At 39.2% G+C, this 21,035-nt stretch overlaps 1 protein-coding gene across 1 annotated transcript in view; it reads right to left on the bottom strand.

The window, feature by feature from the left end:
• Window positions 1-7,989: 7,989 nt before the first annotated feature.
• Window positions 7,990-21,035, bottom strand: part of LOC122808528 — a 525,331-nt gene continuing 512,285 nt past the window's right edge. Inside the window, exon 5 of the mRNA XM_044079483.1 lies at window positions 7,990-8,190. Within this exon, the coding sequence (XP_043935418.1) occupies window positions 7,990-8,190 (201 nt within the window). The remainder of the gene's footprint in view (window positions 8,191-21,035) is intronic.

Raw genomic sequence — 21,035 nt, forward strand, 5'->3', positions numbered from 1 at the left:
AGGCTATCTTTGAGGTGATTCACAAATCTATAGCTTTCTCTCTAAAACTGATCACTTAATTGGTAAGCAACTATTTTTTTTTACATTTTTACATCTTATATTACACTGTATGCCAAGTTCTATACGCCTTATTAAGAATCTTATCCTGTCCCATCTGATTTTTACCTTTCACTTGAATATAGCTGCATTTATTTTTTTATTTATTGTCTGTGTAAGTGATTGTGCTGAGTTCTGATTTCATAGTAATAAAATCTGCACAGTGCAGAAAACATGCGTACCCCATAAGAATTGTTTCTGTCCACTATTACATCATCAGAAGGTGGTGCTAGATGACACAAAATCAGGAAGTAATTAGTTGTTCAGTGCACATTAAACAGAAGCATATGTTTCTTAAACTTAATAAAGGTGTACTGAAATAACTAAAGTAAAATCTATACATTTTAGAACCTTTACATGATGAGTGTATAATTATACCAAAAAGAAATGGGAAAAAATAACTTTCAGCATGATTAAGGAGACAGCTATGTTGCAGAAAAAAGGCCAAAATATATTTTCAGAACATTAAGGTACACATCCATATAGGAATTGTAATTTCTGTAGGTAAATCTAAGACATTCATTAAGTTATTCTTCCAGTAACTAAAAGAAATTCAATTTGTACTTTTATGCAGACTGTACTACAACAAATTTTATTTAGCATTATGTAATTGTAACACTTGTGGTAAAATACAGAGATATTTGAAATAATGCATTTCTGAACATGTGTATGGTGTGAGAAAGAGAAATAGGTCATTGATAATGGAGATATACATCAGTTTAAATTTCTTGTTTTACAATTAGTAGATAAGGGCAGATGGGAGCTGATGTTTCTAGTCTAACAGGGAAAATAAAATATGAATGGATTACTGCATTAAAGGTTGATAATCCACCTGGTTTAAATGATCATTATAATTTGAGACCTGTCATGAAGCACATGGCTTCAAGATACAGAAGTTATTTTTATACTGTGCCATGTGACTGAATCTTTTAAGTATCCCCTGTCTTGGTAGGTGAATTAAAAAGTACCTGTGAGTAAGAAAGCACTTGATTGTTTTAAGATTCATTAAAAGTTTCTTCTGTTCTGTGGTTCCCAATATGCTGTTTGTTGTAGATTGCTCTCCAAGTTTCTTTACTGTTTTTTACAGCACTAGGAAATTTTAATATGACAGCTTGCCTTTGATAATAGGAGGAAATTTAAACATGGTTTCTCTTTTTGCATTGGATAGATTAGCTTCCTGAATGGAAAGCTATTAGTACATATCTTGTTAAATGCATATGAAAAATTTAGGAGTAACACGCATCTGATGAAGGATACACCTTCTCTATTCCAAGTGGTCTCCCTCACAACAGTATAAACTTTGAGCTAATCTCCATTTCCCTCCCAAACACAGTATAGGAGGTAACAGCCCAATCATATGCTGTTATCATGATGGTATATATCTTTGCATAATACCAGACAATATCATACTGAAAGTAAGCAGTGGGTAGTCAATTCCTTGCTGCCACATGATAAAGACTTAATTTTATTAGTCAAGTGATTAATAGGTATACAATACGCAGCTTCATTCACTAAGTGCCACTTTTTGTAAAGTGAAAGAATATTAGATGTTCAGCAGCTAAAGCTATCTGCCAAATTAAGAATGACACCATGTTAGAATGCTTGATTTGACAGTTATACCTGAAATGCAAACAGTGCAGCTTTAAAAACATAAACTTGTTGAACTCCTGTAAAAAGGGAAAAGTAGAACTGCTGGAACTTTTAAAGAAGAAAGCAAATTTGCACAAAGATTGCTTCCTTACAGATGTGGGCATTACAGGATTACCCAGGTAGATTACTAGTTTATAAAACTAAAAGAAAGGCAAATCAGGTTATGCATTTTTCTTAATGGGCAAGTAACTTTCTCAAATGACAGAAATAGCAGATTGGCATGATATTGTGCTGATCTGTACAGGAATGAGACTAGCCAGACCCAAAGCATCAGCTTATTTCATTAAACCAATTTTCAGCATGCTCTATTCCCTTCAGATGCATAGACATCATTAAACCAATTTTGGCTTACTCTGTTCCCTTCAGAAGAGCAGGGATCATTAAACCAATTTTTGGCATGCTCTATTCCCTTCAAATGCAGACATCATTAAACCAGTTTTGGTATACTCTGTTCCCTTCAGAAGAGCAGGGATCATTAAACCAGTTTTTGCCTTCTCTGTTTCCTTCAGATGTGTAGAGATCATTAAAGCGGTTTCTCCAAATAAAGTAAAGGCAGTTGTAAATAAGTGATTCTTCTTCTTCTTCTTCTTCTTTCGGCTTTTCCCGGTTAGGGGTCGCCACAGCGGATCACCTTGTCCGCACATTGAATGGCAGTGGAGTTTTACGGTGTCGAGTTGCCAGCCCGGTGCCCAACCTTCCACAGAAGGCACACTCACACGCACACCTAGGGCCAATTTAGAGTGTCCAATCCACCTGCAGCATGTCTTTTGGGATGTGGGAGGAAACCGGAGCACCCGGAGGAAACCCACACGACCACAGGGAGGACATGCAGACTCCGCACAGAAGGCACCCCAGCCGAGGATCGAACCGGAGAACCTCTTGCTGTGAGGCGGCAATGCTAACCACTGCACCACCGTTGTAAATAAGTGATAAAAAAAAAAAACAACTGGTTCAGGTAGAATTCTGGCTGATGTTTAAAAGTTTCTATATGATTTGTTGTTGGAGTTATTCACAACTAGTTTCACAGGGAGTACCCATAGCCGGCTTTAGGCACCAGTGAATCCTGTGGTCACTGGCGCCCCCTTAGTCCTGGGGGCCCACAACCACAGCAATCTAGTACAGCAAACCTGTGTACTTAATACAGCAGAAAGATGAGAATAACTCTTAAGATGTATAATAGGTTGTAGTAACAGTGTTTTGTAAAGTAGCAGGCTTCGTAATTTCATTTAATGTTTCACTTCTGACGTGAGTGCTCTTGACATAGATAAATCCTGCTGGTGGGCATTCTCTCCACTAAAACTGACATCATACTTGGAATTAGGCACCCACAATACCTGTGGCAGTGGGAGACCCCCCCCCAGTCATCCTTGACTGGGTGGGTGTTAAATGTTTTTCACAGTACTCTGCTCTGGTTGAGTTCTTGCCTATGGATTTTTCTATGTGGAATCTGCATGCTCTCCCTGTCTCTTTGTTTGCCTATGTGCTCTGGTTTCACGCAGTAGACGAATTGGCATTCCTCCAGTTTCCCTGAAAGCAAACATGCAGTGTGTGTGTGTGAGTGTGTCGGGGGGGGGGTCTGTGCGTATATATGTAAATGTATCTCTTCTGGGTAGCAGTATATCTTTAAAAAATAAGACAAAATACATCACAGAATATTCACACCCTTAGAGACTCTAGTGCAGTCTTTTGACTCTCACACCCAAACTATATAAATGTATTTCAACATGGACTTAGTGGTGGCCTCTGCCCTGAGCCACACCCATTCTAAAAATCAAACCTGTTCAGAGGTGTGTATACAAGATTACTATAGCTTGCTGGGGGAGCTGGAGATTGTGTGGTCATTATCTTTTCAATTTACCTTACAACCAAACCTCACAGGTGTACACAGGAGGTCGGTATAGCTTGTGTTGGGACTATCGACAGTGCAGTTATTGTTTCTTTTACTTTTCTGACAGACCTAAGAGATGTGAAAGGAAAGTTACTATTGTTTATGTAGTGGTGGTGTACTGTCTAGCAGCAACAAGTTGGAATACATTACTATAATTAACATTTTCCTCATAATCACACATCAGATGCATATACAGGTGACTGCCTTTGGGGCCATAGTACTGAGGAGTAAGGAGGCATGTAATGTATACGTATGGCAGAAGTCACTTGAAATACATGACTGTAGCCATTTGAACCTCTGCTTTCTTCCCAGTGTAACACCAGAGGGATGCACACAGATTTTTTTTTTGGTGGGGGTGGGGTGGGGCCAAGCATGCAGTATTTCCAGACAGAATTTGTGGATTGCCTCAAACATTTGTCATTTTAATTTGTCAGTTTTAAATATTAAGCCTTGGACACAACTTAGGTCTTCCATGAAATAATAAAAAATAAGACAAAAAGTTTTATTATTATTATTATTATCTATTATTTTTCTTCAGGCCACCACTGGATCAATATATTGAGAAAATGCTCCAGAATGCTCCTTAGAGCATCTATAATCCTATGGCTTTGACCCCCAGACTCCTGGCTTAGTTGAGTTGTTTCATATACAGTTACTACTGCGCTGTCTTGGCCAGGTAAGGCATGGTGAAATGATGCAAGGAAAAGAAAAGTTAACAAGGACACTGAATTTCCTGCATTAATCATAATTTTTGTTCAAGCCATCATTGGATGAAGATGTTGTGATAAAACAAGGAAAAAGTAATGTGTATGGTATAGGGAGCCTGAGATCAGGGTAGATACTAGAAGGTATGTGAGGGCAGGGGGGTGAGGGTTAACAGCAGGCAGTGGGAGGAGCAATGAAGCCCTTTGTGTTGGGTACCATTTCACCTAAGACCAGCTCTGTACATTGGGCTGTTGTGACATATCATCTTTGCAGCTAAATTCTACTCACTGTGAATGACTTTTCATGAGAAGAGTCAACACAGTGCGATACACAAGCCTGTCAAACTGTAAGAGCATTGTAGTTATAGTTCAGTTTGTGCATATGACTCCTAAAATTCTGCAGCATAAACTTAAAGATTGCTTAAGAGGGGGTGTCTGTGACAGAGTGATACTTAATCTGGAACTGTCCAGGGGCCCCCAACTTGACACTTACTCAGGGCCTCCCAAATGCTAACACTGGCCCTGACTGTACCACAGTTTAAGATAATGCAGAATCCTGGTCCTCACCCCACCAGAGATGGGTCTATGTAAAGTGGAGAACTATAGACCCATCTCTAATTACAAAATTAAAATTATATGCAAAGATTCTTGCTAAGTTGATATAACCTCATCTCTTTTCCCCAAATCACCCACCTCAGGCAAGTTTTGTTAAAAAACATTCTGGCACTGATCACCTCAGATCTTTAATCACCCACAAACAAACAAAATATGCTACTCCAGCATTTACATCATAGCTGAATTTGAGAAACTTCAGATTCTATGAGGTGGCATTATTTATGGTGTGTATTCAAAATCCTGGGTCTATCAAAAAACCTAAGAGAGAAGACCCGAGCAGCAGTAATCAACCCCAGAGGTTGCACTACTATCTAGATCCATGATATCTGATTTATTCCTGCTGTATGAGACAGTGATCCTCTTTTGTCCAGTGCTATTTCTTCTGGAAATTGAACCCCTCAATCAGAAAATCTACCACTACAGTACCCAAAGAACATGGGACATCAGCAACTTAGAAACACAAGTACTAATTTTTGCTGATCGTAGGTGTTTACCAAAAACCATACTCATAATATTCCCAGGATTAAGTAACATACTAGATTATTTTTATCACCTTTCATTTTTAAGTAAAGACACAATGCCCAAATTATATGACATGGGTCTAAAATTAAAAAAATAGTTAATTCCAATTTAAATGATATTAAGCCCCTCTGAAATACTTCAGTCATAAATTTAACCCTGGTATACAGTAGATGGTCAAACTGAACTTGAAAATTAAACACTTTTGCGGGGCTAATCTTCTTAGAACATGTGGATTTCCCTCCAGATATGCACAGATGTATAGTTCTTGCCACAGAAGTTTCAAGGCATGTCCTCAGACCTTAAACCTCTCATTTACTATTAAGGATTCAAAAATTATTGAACAATTTGTTTGGTATAATGGAAGATTCAAGGTAATGAATACTGCCTTACTATCCTCTCTACCATTAGGTAGAGTGAAGCTCCCAGACACTGATGCATTTTTACCGGCAATCAAACTGAAGAAATTCTTTAATACACAGAATGACAAACACACTGCTCTGGGTAGCACTTTTCTCATAGCCATTGCTTGTTGCAACATTTCCTTATCTCCTCATCTTAATGTTTGCCATTACTTAAGCATAATTTTAAAAGTACTAAGCAACATTTGGAAGATAACAAGGATCCCGTATGTCTGTGGGCTGACTATCTCATCATAGGCCATTACAGGTTAAAAATATGAAGATGTCTTTTATGGTGGCCACCCTAACAATTAAGTGGCATCATGAAACTTTCATAAGTTTATTGTGTAGGAACACTCATGTCCTTGGCTCCTTTAAATTCTTTGAGAATGTTGTCAATTGCCACATAATGAGCTATGGAAATACCTTCAGCTGCAACATACAATAACATTGTCATGGCTAAAGACATTAACCACACTCAATTGCTTTCAGTTTTGGACTACTTTGGAAATAATTGTAATTTGTTAGAAAGGAAAGCAAATCAATACAAGACATGCTAATTGAGATTTGAAAATAAATATCTACAGTGTTGGACTGTAGAAACAAAAAAAGAGGCAAGGCCTCACAACTGTATGGTTTGCTAATAAAAGCATGTACCACATGCAGAGGTGCAGCATTTACAATAAGAACATATCAAGCAACTAAAACTATTAGACCATCAGTTCAAATTTATTTATGATGGATATTGATCACCCACCAAAAATGATAAAATCACAATTCCTTATGTGGAGGAAGTAGCATATTTAATTCTGATGTCTACCACAAATTCAATCAGTGTCTGATTACCACTTCCTTTTAGAAATCTTGCCAGAGCTGATTTTAAAGGTAACAGGTATTAATATCCACAATGAAGCACAAAACTGGATCTTTCATGACTCACCCACCCTAAGTGTTATGCCCTGTGGGTGTTGCATTTTGTTTTTCTAGGAGTCTATGGCCACTGCCTTTTAAATCATCAGCATGAAAGTCAACAGACAAAACATCAATGAGGTATTATTATAGTTTTTACTGAGATATAGTATCTTCTTATGCTTTGATTTTCAATGCAGTTATAAAGCCTTTTGCAACCCACGATTTCCTGTCAAGCTGTTGTAATACATTTATCTTAGTACTGTCCAAATCAGATTGCAAGCCTTTCCAGTCTATAAATTGCTGTTTTGATCAGTATTCACAGTCATGCTGCTCTAAATGGATAGTTTGTGAGTGTAGTTAAGTAGTGTTTTATAGGTCTGAAATATATTATTTTTTATCTTAAATTATCAGGCAGATTATGTCCACTTTTTGTGTGATCTGTTTATATGATGATACAGTGACCTAAAAAACTTAAATGTTTTCTGCTTTGCACTGCTCTTTTATAGCAATAATAAAGCATGTAGATTTTTATTAAAATATTTATCATTCACCCTATTATTACTTTGTCAGTCTAGAATTTACTTGGTCACATTTGGCACTGTTATTAGAAGATACCTATTTTCAACTTAGTGTTACTGCAACTGTTATTGAGATCCAATAATTTAAACGTGCATCAACTTTGCACATACAACCCCTTTCTCCAGGTTATATTTCTCTTAATTTCATTGTTTTGTACAGAGGTATAAATGTTTTATAAGTACATTAGTTCTTTTACCATTGTCAGTTTCAAGTATTTTCAAAAAGTAATGATTACAATTTTGCTCATGCCTGATGCACTCCTTGTGTGGCTTAATGGAATAATGTACCATCCGATGATTATTTTATAAACATTATTTTGCTCATTTCCCTCAAAAGCACACACTCACTGAATAGATTATTCACAGATCATTTTAACACACTGTAAGAAAACATTTGTCTGCATGGGTTTATTAACAAGAATGCCTCATGAACTTGTATGCTACATGTTATATCATAATGTGTATCACATTACATCTCTCTTTCATCCATTACACTAAAACATTTCTTAAACATGCAAAGAAAAATATACTTTTTTTGCTCCATGGCTGAAGTTATTTTCAAGTCTGTCTGCATATTCTGTTAATCTTATTCCCTCCCCTCATATCATTCCTCTCTATATACTTCTTCATTTGTCTGTGGCAGTACAGTATATGGCAAAATGTATTATTATTGTGTTGTGACTTACAGTTAAATTCTGAAACAGACTCGAGTTCCACATCATGGTGAATGACACAGAGGCTGTTTCACTCTTTTGAACAAATACTTCACCAGGAATGTCCACTTTAATGAAGTTGCTTGTAGTAACACTCACTGAGTTCATATACACCTATGGAGAGAAACAATGAATTATATGAATAGGGTGCATACTTTTAATTATTTTGCATGTGTCAAGAAATATCTAACTGTAGCATCACAGATGTCTGCTGAGAATTTGAATCATATAAAATGTGTAAATATGTTCTAAGAAGCTTCTTGTACTGTGCCTAGGGAGCGGGAGTGTCAGATATAACAGTGCAAACCAATTAAGAGCATCTGGAATGTACTTTGAACTTCCACAGCTTCTGTCCAGTCGTATGTTTAAAAAGTTATTCTATTTATCATCCTTCCCTCTGAGATATTTTACAGCACCACCATATTACTGTCTCCCTTACTTAACATTTATCATTCAATTATTCTGCATAGCAATGCAGACCTGTAAAGAATACTGCATTTATATAAATTGAGTAATTTATATTAATTGATTAATGTCTGGTAAAAGGTATTTAATGAAATTTTTTTGGAACAAGTCATATTCTTTTAAAGGCTTGTATAAGCTGAGGCGCTAGAGCAGTGATTTGAAGAATTCTGTTTTAATAAACGGTAAAGATTTCTTGGTCACTTCTTCATTTTATGTGGTGACATAATACAGTGTTTAAATTGATTTCATTCAATTGCCTTGTAAATGTGAGATTTCTGCTGATTGACTAAAAATGTTCGCCCAGCGACTTAGTTAGCAATTGTTAAATAAAATGGATCCAGACCATTTTTCATAATATCTAGAAATACCTAACTTGGGTGTCAAGTTGTAGATGAGCAAATAATTGTAGAGACAACAATAAAGTCATAAATCTAACTTGCATTCTCTGTAAAATTGTGAAAGGGTTCAAAAAAGAACTTCTATTAAAAGGCACAGCTGACTTCCTATTAATTGACATGGACAATGTGGCTTTATCAGGGGGAGATCTTGCCTTCTCAATCTGCTGCTGTTCTTTAAGTAAATGAATACTGGATTTGTTTATTGCTTTTGACCTGGTTATTCCCCTAGGCCAGAGTTTTCTTTGTAGAGGAGACCAAGATTGTATTTATACTGATGAGATAAAATTTCACCAGGGCACGGGAGAACTTCCACTACTCTAGAGTGCACAGGGATGCCATTCACTGCTACACCTCCAGTTTTTGTTCTAACCGTGTAAGCACTCGGAGAAACTAGAAGGAAGATGGAGGCAGTGAGTAAGTGCGATTGCAAGCAACAGGAGGAAGGGGGGAGTTTGTAGAATGGACCAGAATGAGAGAGTTGTTGATTGCTTAAAGAAAATGAAATTGAACGATCAGCTGAGTTGCTGAGGAAGCAGGAGAAAGCTGAAATGAAGCAGAATGGTGAAAAGATGGTTATCAAACCTTCACAGGACTTTGAGTACTTGTTTCAAAAAGATCTGTTTTCTGTGCCAAAGTTAGTGTGTATGGTTACAACTCTCCAATTGGGAGGGTTATGGGATATATAACTAAAATAAATGATAATTCAGAGCAAACCAGAAAGTGAAGCAGTGGTATCGTGGGGCGACATTATGGACAGAATTCAGAAAGAGGAGGTGCGAGAAATTAAAGAAGAGAAAAAAATGTATGCAAGGATGGTGAAAAAAGGCAAGAAGCAAATAAGAGAGGGAGAAGGAGGAAAAGAGTTTGTGAAAACAAAGTTTGTTGTACAGCTTAGCAATAAGGAGGAAAAAGAACTTGAAAGATATAAGGTATGGGACACAATTATCACAGCTTTGGGAATATCACCTAATGAGATAAGGCTTTATTCATCTTAATAGAGAGACTTATTGTGATATTTTATTAAAGACTGGACAATATATGGAGAGTTTCTTAGTGAAATTTAAAAAAAAAGAAAGACTGTAGTCTATAAAACTCTTATATTGTGCAGACTTTTAATAGAGAGATAAAAAGAATAATTGCTATACAGTTGCAAACTCAGGTAGATAAAGAAGCATTGAAAGAATGTTTAAAAACTGTACGCAAACAAATTTTGGACATTATGAAAATATACGATGATAGAGATTTATGGACTGGGGATGGGATTGTGGGATAATTTTGAAAATGGTAAATGACAGATTGTACATTTTCCACGTGTAATAAATGTTGGGGGCGATAGAGGTTTTGTAAGATACAAGGGGCAACCCAAAACTTTTTTTTGTGGAAATAATGACCATTTAATAAGTAATTGTGATATGAGAAAATATTTTGTTTGTGGAAAGATGAGACATGAAGCAAAGAAATGTGATTTAATGTGGAAAAAATGTGGAAAATGGGACACAATTTGATTAATTGTGATGAACAATTACAAGTTGGAAAACAAGAGCAGACACAAGAACATGTACATGATGTAAAAAATGTTGAACATCAACATAAAAAACAAAATATCATAGAAGAAGAGAATACAAAATGTATAAAAAACATGAAGATAATGAAGGTAAAGAATTAGTACTGGAAACAAGTGAAGAACATAGTGGAAAAATAGTGAGAGGAAAAATAATTCAATAGGGAGAAGGGTGAAAGAAAAAGAAAAATTAAAAGTGTGATTATGAAAGAAAATAAAAAAAAGATAAGGCTAAGATGGAAGACACAATAAATGTGAAAGAACCTGAGAATTCTATTAATAAATGTTAATAGTATAAAGAACATTAAGCAAAGGTTAGCTGTCTTGGAATGGTGTATGCTACTTGATATACATGTAATTATTCTAGATGACACAAGAATATTAATAGCAGCAGAAAGGATGCAGATAGAAAAGTTATGGGCTAGAAGCATTGTATGGGGTATGGGAAAAGATATTTGCTCTGGGACTGCTGTGTTATGCAATGAAATTGTTAAGAATTTAGATTATACTATAAATTAATTAGGTAGAATAACAGTGTTGGATATAAGATATAAAAAAGATGTGTACAGAATTATTGCAATATATACATATATTACTAAAAAGAATGTTTACAAAAATCTTAAACTATGTAGGAGCCGATATGTAAATAATATTGGGAGATTTTAACTGTGATCTAAGTAAAATAAAGAAAGGGATGATGTTAAGAGGGTATATGATATAATGAAAAATGGAAAGTTATATATGTGGGATAATATACATTGGACTTTCAAAGAAATGAGATTAAAACATAGATTGATTACTTCATAAAATCTGATAGTTTAAAAATTATAAAAGAAGGAACAAAAGAAACATTTTTTTTCAGACCATTTGGCTAGATGGGTAGAAGCAAAAGAAAAGGAAGAACGTTTAAAGCTAGGTAAATGTGTTAAAAGATTGAACAAGAAAGATTTAGATGAAGGAGAAAAAAAGGAAATTGATCAATTATGGGAAGGTCATGCAGAAATGAGAATATTTTATGAAAACTGGATTGATTGGTGGTTAAATTTTAAAGTAAAATACACAAAAATGTTTTCTGGAATGGTAAGCAATGAAAAGAAGGAAAGAAAAGCAAAAATATAAGCTATTAAGCCAGATAGTATTACAGAGATAGTAAGAATAATAATAATAATTAAAAAAATTATGAAAAGATGAAGGAAATATATGAAATTAACCAAGAGAAGATTAAGAAAATGTTATATAAGCAAAGGTACTTTTTACAAGGGATACAAAAAGAAGTGGCTCTGTATTTGAGTAAAATTGTGACTGAAAATGAGAGGATAATAAGAGAATTTGAAAATAATGAAGAAGAAAGAGAATACACAAGAAAAAAATATTTGTGGTGATAGAACAGTATATAAAAATGGGTTTAAGAAGACAGAGATAAAAGAGAGGCAAGTATGGGAAGTAAATTAAATAAAGAAGATAATGAGACTATGGAAAATATATAAATATAGGAGAATTCTATGACATTTTAAAAAGATTTGGATATGAAGAAAGTTACAAGAATAGACAGAATTGAATATTGTATGTATTATAATATGAAAGACTGGCAAACAGTATATTTTGTAGAAGTATTAAAGAATGGTTAAATAGAGTGGTGGAGTGTATGCATTTTGGAAGAAAAGGGAAAGCACTAGACCCCCTATAATGTACAAAGAACAAGGCTCTCTATTTGACCTTATCAGCCAGTCAGTAAAACAGTTCACTATACCTATCCAGGCATGTACAAAGGGCAGTTTTAGGTGTACTCTCCAGTCCAACTGGTGAATCTGGGCATTTTGAGGCAATGTTACAACTGCCTCATGTACACAGACAACCCTCTCCTCCTACCACCAAACACTAATATATGCAAGAGATGCAATTATACAGCCAAACTGGAGGCTAAGCTCTCTCAACCTAAGACTGGATCAGACAGTCAAGAGGAGAAGGGAAATATTTGTATCACACCACCAGTCTCACATAGACCCATTAAACCAGTACCGGCAAAAAACACACATAAATACACGAAAACATACTTGGAGGCTCTAAATAAAAATCTGCAAAAGCAGCAGAGACTTCCAAAGCAGACATCCAAGCAACCTCCACCACCCCCCCAACACAAACCATGAAACACATATTTCACAAAACCAGTGTACCACGCAATCACAGCCCTTAAGGCAAAACAACATACCCAACACAATAGTATTAGGTGACTCTATAGTCAGGCACACTGATGTCCCACTCACTAGACTGAACAAGGAGAAAGTTACTGTTAGCTGCCTGTCAGGTGCCAGGATCTGCCACATAACATAAGCACTCAGGTCACTCCAGAAAAAGTACAAATATGACTCTGTCATTGTCCATGTTAATGTGAATGACCTGAGCCGTACCTCCCTGGACTACATGAAGAGAGACATGGAAGAGCTCTCTGATCATGTAGCCCAGGCCTGTATGACTCTGCCCCTGAGTAGCATCCTACCCTCACCAAGAATGACACCATGGTATAAAGAAAAAATTATCAATTTCAACAATTGGCTAAGTTTCTGGTTTCATTCAAAGGGGAGCCAGTGTCTGCCCACCTGGGATGACATGCATGACAAGCTATGCTGCTTCGCTAGAGATGGCTTGCACCTGTCACCCTTAGGCTTTAGAATACTGGCCAAGGCTCTTGCCACCCCCATAGTGCCTTTTTTAGGCAAGGCTCAAAAGACAAACCCCCCACCGTAAATAGCACAAGTAACAAAAAACTGAGGGTAATGCTACTCAATGCCAGAACCTAAAAATGCACTCACTTGAGGCACTCCTCAGTATGGAGAAAACTGATATATGTGCAGTAACAGAAACCTGCTTTAAGGATCCAGAGAGCACCCCAGCACTACCAGGCTACAATTCATACCATACATTTCGGCCACAGAACCCGGACAAAAATACAAAAGGTGGGGGCGTATCCATATTCATCAAGGATACCCACACCTCCCGGTTAGTGGCACAGTACGATGCTTTAGAGATCATCCACATGCAACTAACAATGGGAAAAACTGCAATTCAAATTGTAGCTTGCTACAGATCACCCACCATGTCCCAGAACGCCCATTCCATGTTTCTGGAAGCACTGGGAAACATAAAGGTCCTACCAAACACCCTAAAATTGGGTGATTTCAATTACCCAAACATTAACTGGGAGAACTACTCATGTACTAACTCTCTTGCCCAACATTTCCTAGAATTTATAAACTGAAATGCCCTGGATCAACTGGTCAACACTCCCAACAGAGGTGACAACATATTGGATCTGGTCATCACCAACATGGGCGACCGGTGTTCCACACTGGAGGTCAACCCCTCGCTGGTTAGATCTGACCAAAAACAAATCACTCTGGATATCCACATTCCACCCCCACCCCCGGTCAAGGAAACCACCGTGAAAAACTTTTCAAAAGCAAACTTCACGTTACGTAAGACCGAGGTGGAAAGTTTCAAAGCCCCTATGCTAAAGGATAATGCTATCCAAGCTACAAAATCCTTTACTAATGCATTCTATGGGCACCTACAAAAATGCATGGGTCATGCTATCCCAAGCAAAACCAAGAATCACTCCTCCAAGAAAAGGAAACCAGTCTGGTGGACCCCTGCCATAAACAAGCTATACAATAGAAGGAGGAAACTAGTACAGAAAAGAGTAAAATCCCAAGAAGGGAAGACATCCCTGATCATTATCAGCAAGGAACTATGATCCCTCTTAAAATCATCTAAGGCTAGCTTCGAAAGAAAAATTGCCAAGGACTACAAAGATAACCACAAGGCATTCTTTAGCTATGTCAAGAATATATGCGGCACTACTCAGATCTGCTCGGAGTTAGTGCAGAATGGCACAAAATACACTGAACCGACCAATATCGCCAACATCCTGGCAGACAGGTTCAGTGCAAACTTCACCCCCTTTCATTCCCAAAAGGGCTCATAACCATACCAAAAGAATGTAGAGTCCTGAAATCACAGACACTCAGGTTAAAACAGCCCTCTCCAAAGGCAAAACCCAACATCAATGGGACCAGACGGTGTCCAAGGCTGTGTCCTACATGAGCTCAAAGATGAACTAACCCCTCACCTAAACACACTGTTCAAACTCAGCCTCTCCACAGGCTACATACCCATAGAGTGGCGCACAGCAATGGTTATTCTGCTCCACAAAGGGAACTATTGCCCTATAAGCCTAACTAGCTTGATCTGCAAGGCTATGGAGTGTTTCATTGTGGAACTCATTAACAGAGATATTGGGAACCTCCAAACACTGGACCCTACCCAGTTTGGCTTTGTTAAGGGCAGATGATGCCTCCTAAACCTGGTGGACCTATTTGAGACAGTTACCAAGGCTATAGATGAGAGAAAGGTGGTACACACAGCCTATCTACACCTCGCAAAGGCCTTTGACACCATTCCCCATTCTGGTATTATAGACAAGATCACCAGCCTGAACATAAACCCCTGTGTCACAAGATGGGTTGCCTAATGGCTCACAGACAGAACCCACATTGTGGGAGCTAGGTCCGACTCTAAACTGGTTGCAAGTGGCATTCCCCAGGGCTTAGTCCTAGGACCCCTCCTGTTCGGCATATACTTCTCAGAGGTACAGGCAAGCACCGGAGGACTATGGCTGACCAAGTTCGCAGATGACTGCAAACGAGGGGCTATAACTGACTCTCTGGCTAACACAGACATCCTCCAAAAGGGTCTCACTGAGACAGATACCTGGTGTCAAAATAATGGCCTCAAGCTAAATGCCAAAAACTGCATAGTCATCCCCTTTGGAAAAAACAAAGTACTCACAAACTACCACATAGGTGGTAGTCCCCTAAATATGGAAGACATAATAATGGATCTGGGGACCCAAGTAGATAGTAATCTCTCCTTTGATAATCACATTGCCAAAGTGGTTAGAAAATCCTTCTATGTGGCCCACCTAATCACAAAAGGGTTCACATCCAGATCAAAAGAGGTCATTGTGCCCCTCTACTCATCACTCATCAGACCCATCATAGAGTACAATGCCCCATTTGGGATGTACCTTACAAGACACCTGCAACAGCTGGGAAGACCACAGAAGTACCTCACCAAGAGGATCACTGGCTTCAAACAGATGCCCTATGCAGCTCGACTGAAGAAACTCCAGCTGTACTCGATTGCATTCCTCCTACTCAGAGGTGATCTCAGCCTGACATACAAGGCCATGTCCAACCCAGAATTGATGGACATGCTCCACCTAAAGAAAACCATATCCCCATGAGCCACACCTCTGCTATCTCTGAAAAAACAAACAAACTTTTTTTCCTACTTTTCTGAGATTTAAAAAAGTTCAGTTACAGGCTTGCTGTTCCTGAACTGTTTGTTAGTTTCTGTGAGGCCATTTTTGCTTGGGCTAAAGGAAAGTCTCTCTGTTGATCAGTGGCAGTGAAAAACATTGAGCAGCTCCCCTGCCCCCGTGGGAGTGGTTACTGACCTGAAACTGTAGTTTTATTGACCAGTAGGGGTCATTTCCAAAACTCCTTCATCTTCCTCTCTTAAAACCTAGTTGCCCCATGGGTTTTGCATCTTTTCAGGCTTGTTGGCTGTTGGTGAAGCACACACCAAGAGGAGAAAATGCTGAGAGAAGAAGGGAGCCACTTTTGATATTTTAAGTATTTTTTTCTCTGTTTATTTGCTAAGTTTTTCTGCATAGTTGCCTAGTTTGCGCATTTTCTGGCTTGTTAAACTTGATTTCTGCATTAGTAGCTGTATTTAGAGCACAACCAAAAGCTGTTTACTGAATTTCCTGTTTGCACTTAATTTTAAAATCGTTTTTTCTCAAAACTTGCATATTTTCTGTCTTTGACCTAGCACTCTTGTGTGGGGTCATTTACTGCACTGTTATAACTTGATATTACTTGTGAACCTCTGCTATCTCTAAAAAAACAAAATAAAAAAAAAATCTTGCTTTTTTCCCACTTTTCTGAGGCCATTTTTGCTTGGGCTAAGGGAAAGTCTCTCTGTTGATCATTGGCAGTGAAAAACATTGAACAGCTCCCCTGCCCCCCGTGGGAGTGGTTACTGACTTGAAACTGTAGTTTTATTGGCCATATTGGGTCAATTCCTGGCTCTTTCCAGCCCCTGCTATCAAGCACGCTTTAGCGCAATTTAGCGCTGAGTTGCCACTAGAGCAGCATTGGGCAGCGCCGGTTTAACAAGGTTAAACTTTTTCTGGCTCCATAAAGTCTGTTCTTCATTTTTTCCCTTAGAACTGCTCTACTAGTAATCTAAACAGTATATCCCTTAACTAAAAAGCGCAGCACTTGTTCCTAAAAAGCTTTTTTTTTTTTTTTTTTTTTTTCCTCCCAAAAAAAAAAAAAAAAGCTCAGCACTTGTCTTAAAAGCATCTTCTTTTCAGGCTTTGCACTTCTGTATTATACAAAGTCCCTCACTAGCGAACCCCCCCCCCCAGGAGTACCCACTTCCTTACTAAGTCCTCTCTCATTCAGTTACACCCCAAACTTCTTAATTTCTCTAGCATGTCGAAGGGCCAGATGCTGGCGTCCTCTCCTGTCCAGTTGGTGAATCTGGGAATATTGAGGCAATGTTACAATTGCCTCATGTACACAGACAACCCTCTCCTCCTCCCACATAACACAAATACTTGCGAGAGATGCGGCTATTTAGCCAAACTGGAGGCTGAGCTCTCTCAACTCAGGACTGGCAAGACCAGACAGGAGGAAAAGGCAACTACACACACCACAAAACCAGTCTCACATAAAGCTATCACAACAATGAATCAAACACATAAACACAAAAAGACATACGGAGGCTCTGAGCAAAAATTTACCTAAACAGCAGAGGCCTCCAAAGCAGACACCCAAGCAACCGCCACCTCATGACACACCACAGGCAACACATAAAACACAAAATCAGTGTGCAAAGCAGTCACAGGCCTTAAGGCCAAATACAACACCAAACATACTTGTCATAGGTGACTCCATAGTCAGACACACTGACGTCCCACTCACCAGGCTGAACAAGGAGAGGGTCACAGTAAGCTGCCTATCGGGCGCTAGAATCTGCCACATAACACAAGCACTCGGGTCACTCCACAGCAAGTACAAATATGACACAGTCATTGTCCATGCTGGTGTGAACGACCTGAGACATACCTCCCTGGACTACATGAAAAGAGACATAGAGGAGCTCTCTGATTATGTAGCCCAGGCAGGTATGACCCTGACCCTGAGCAGCATCCTTTCTTCACCAAGAATGATGCTACAACATAGAGACAAGATGATCAGCTTTAACAATTGGCTTAATTTCTGGTGTCATTCAAAGGGGATCCAGTGTCTGTCTGCCTGGGATGACATGCTTGACAAGCCACGCTGCTTCGCAAGGGACGGCTTGCACCTGTCACCCCTGGGATTCCGGATATTGGCTAAGGCTCTTGCCACCCCATAGCGCCTTTTTAGGCAAGGCTCAAATTCTAAACCTACCACCCTAGAAAACAAAAATGGGAAGAAACTAAGGGTAATGCTGCTCAATGCCAGAAGTCTAAATCTCAAAATGCACATACTCGAGGTCCTTCTCAGTATGGAGAACATCGATGTCTGTGCTGTGACTGAAACCTTGTTCAAGGCTCCTGAGAGCACCCCGGCACTATCAGGTTTTACCTCATATCATGCGTTCCAGCCCCAAAACCCAGACCACACCACAAAAGGAGGGGGTGTATCCATATTCATCGAGGATACCCACACCACCAGGTTGGTGGCTATGCACGAAGCATCGGAAACCATCCAGGTGCAATTAACCATAGGCAAAACTGCTCTACAATTTGTAGCATGCTACAGGCCACCCTCTCAAACTCAGGAACCCCACACAGCCTTCCTGAAGACACTGGAGGGTATAAAAGTATCTCCAAACACCATTATATTGGATGACTTCAACTACCCGAATATAGACTGGGAACATTACTCAAGCCCAAACTTTCGAGCCCAAAGGTTCCTGGAGTTCATAAATTCAAATGCCATGGAACAACTAGTCACCGTTCCCACAAGAGGAGAAAATATACTAGATCTCATCATCACAAACATGGGGACAAAATGCTCCACACCGGAAGTATATCCCTCATTGGTGAGATCAGATCATGAACTAATCTCACTGGATATCCACATCCCGCCCCCCCCCCAAACAAAAAAGACCACAGTGAAGAACTTCTCTAAAGCAAACTTCACACTACTCAAGACTGGTGTGGTATCCTTCAAGGCCCCCAAACCAGTGGAAACCACAACCCAAGCTGCGGAAGCCCTTACAAATGCCTTCTACGAACACCTCCAGGACTGCATGGATCAGGCAATCCCTAATAAACTGTGGTCCCACTCCGCAAAGGCGGTGCCTCTATGGACCCTGGTAATTACTGCCCCATAAGCTTAACAAGCCTGGTCTGCAAAGCTATGGAGAGGATCATAATGGAACTCATAAATAAAGACATAGGGGACTTGCAGACATTGGACCCGACCCAGTTTGGCTTTGTCAAGGGCAGATCATGCCTTTTGAACTTGGTCGACTTCTTCGAAACAGTCACCAAGGCCATTGATGAGGGAAAGGCAGTCCATACAGCCTACCTTGACCTTGCAAAAGCTTTCGACACAATACCCCACTCGGGTATTATAGAGAAACTTACCAGCTTAAATGTAAACCCATATGTCACAAGATGGGTTGCAAACTGGCTAAAGGACAGAACCCACAGGGTTAGAGTAGCTGGCACCATGTCAGACTCCAAGCCGGTCACAAGTGGTGTCCCACAGGGCTCAGTCCTTGGCCCCCTGTTGTTCAGCATCTACTTCTCAGAAGTACAGGCTAACATAGGAGGACTATGGCTGACAAAGTTTGCAGATGACTGCAAACTGGGAGCCATAGTGGAAAGTACATCGGACACAGATATCCTTCAGAGGGGTCTCACGGAAACTGATAGCTGGTGCCAGAGCCATGGCCTGAAGTTAAATGCCAAAAAATGTATAGTCATACCCTTCGGGGAAAATCAAGGTAACCCCAAGCTACCATATAGGTGGCAATCCACTAAGCACAGAAGAGGTTATCAGGGACCTGGGGACCCAGGTTGACAGTGGCCTTTCTTTTGACACTCACATTGCTAAAGTGGTTAGAAAAACCTTCTACATTGCCCACCTGATCATGAAGGGATTCACATCCAGATCAAGTGAGGTCATCCCCTGTACTCTTCACTTATCAGACCAATGATCGAGTACAATGCCCCATTCAGGATGTATCTCACCCGACACCTGTAGCAATTGGAGAGACCCCAAAAGTTCCTCACCAAAAGGATAAAGGGACTCCAAAATCTGTCATATGCTGCCAGACTGAAGAAACTCCAGCTCTATTCAGTTGCATACCGTCTGCTCAGAGGTGACCTGTGCCTGACATACAAGGCCATGTCCAACCCGGAATTAATGGACATGCTCCACCTCAAAAAATCCAAATCTACCAGATCCACTAGAGCAAGTGACTTAAACCTTAGCACGGACATAAACAGGACATGCTGGAGGGATAGATTTGTCACCCAGAGACTCCCTATGTTGTGGAATAAAATCCCGGTCCATGTGAGGCAGAGCACCTCGCTGACTCTGTTCAAGAGAAATCTTGACCGGTGGATGGGAGATCGTAGGTTTACCCCGGGAATTATCTCTGTGTCACTGCTGGACAGAGGCACAACAAACTAATGGGCACAGTATTTTTTAACATAAGGGGTGGCGTAAGCCACAAAAACTCTGGGCTAGGCTTATAAATGCCTCAGGGCAGATAGCCTAGTATAAACCTATGAACCTATGAACATGCTCTAGGGATAAAAACCTCACCAAACAATAAATAGGACGTGTTGGAGGGATAGATTCTTGTCCCAGAGACTTCCCATGCTTTGGAACAAGATTCCAGTCTACATTAGGCAGAGCTCCTCGCTAGCACTCTTCAAGAGAAACCTTGACAAGTGGATGGGAAACAAAGTTTACCCCAGGGATCACTTCAGTGGATCTGCTGAACAGAGGCACAGGGAACTAATCTAAGGGGGCGGCGAAAGCCAACACATTCTGGCTAGGCTTACAAATGCCTTTGAGCAGATAGCCTAGTAACTACCTATGAACCTATAAGAATTATTATGGATTTTAAGAGAGATGATCAATGAAATTATAAATAAAAAGGTGGAAACTAAAATATTGGTAGGAGATGTGAATAAAGCATTTGCTAGAATACAATATGAGGAATTGTGGAGTATATTAAAATATGATAATGTAAGTGAGAAAATAATAAAAGTAGTAAGATCAGTATATGAGAATAACATTATTAAAATAATATTAAATGGATGGTTACGTGAAGAAATAAGAACAGAGTGTGGGATAAGACAAGGTTGCCCAGCAAGCAGTATCTTATTTGCATTAGTTATGAATGTGATTGAAATGTAATTGAAAAGAGCATTGAAAATGGCAAGGTATAGGATG

Source organism: Protopterus annectens, chromosome 8.part0 (assembly GCF_019279795.1).
Source record: "Protopterus annectens isolate FY-2018-M chromosome 8.part0, PAN1.0, whole genome shotgun sequence".
NCBI lineage: Eukaryota > Metazoa > Chordata > Ceratodontiformes > Protopteridae > Protopterus > Protopterus annectens.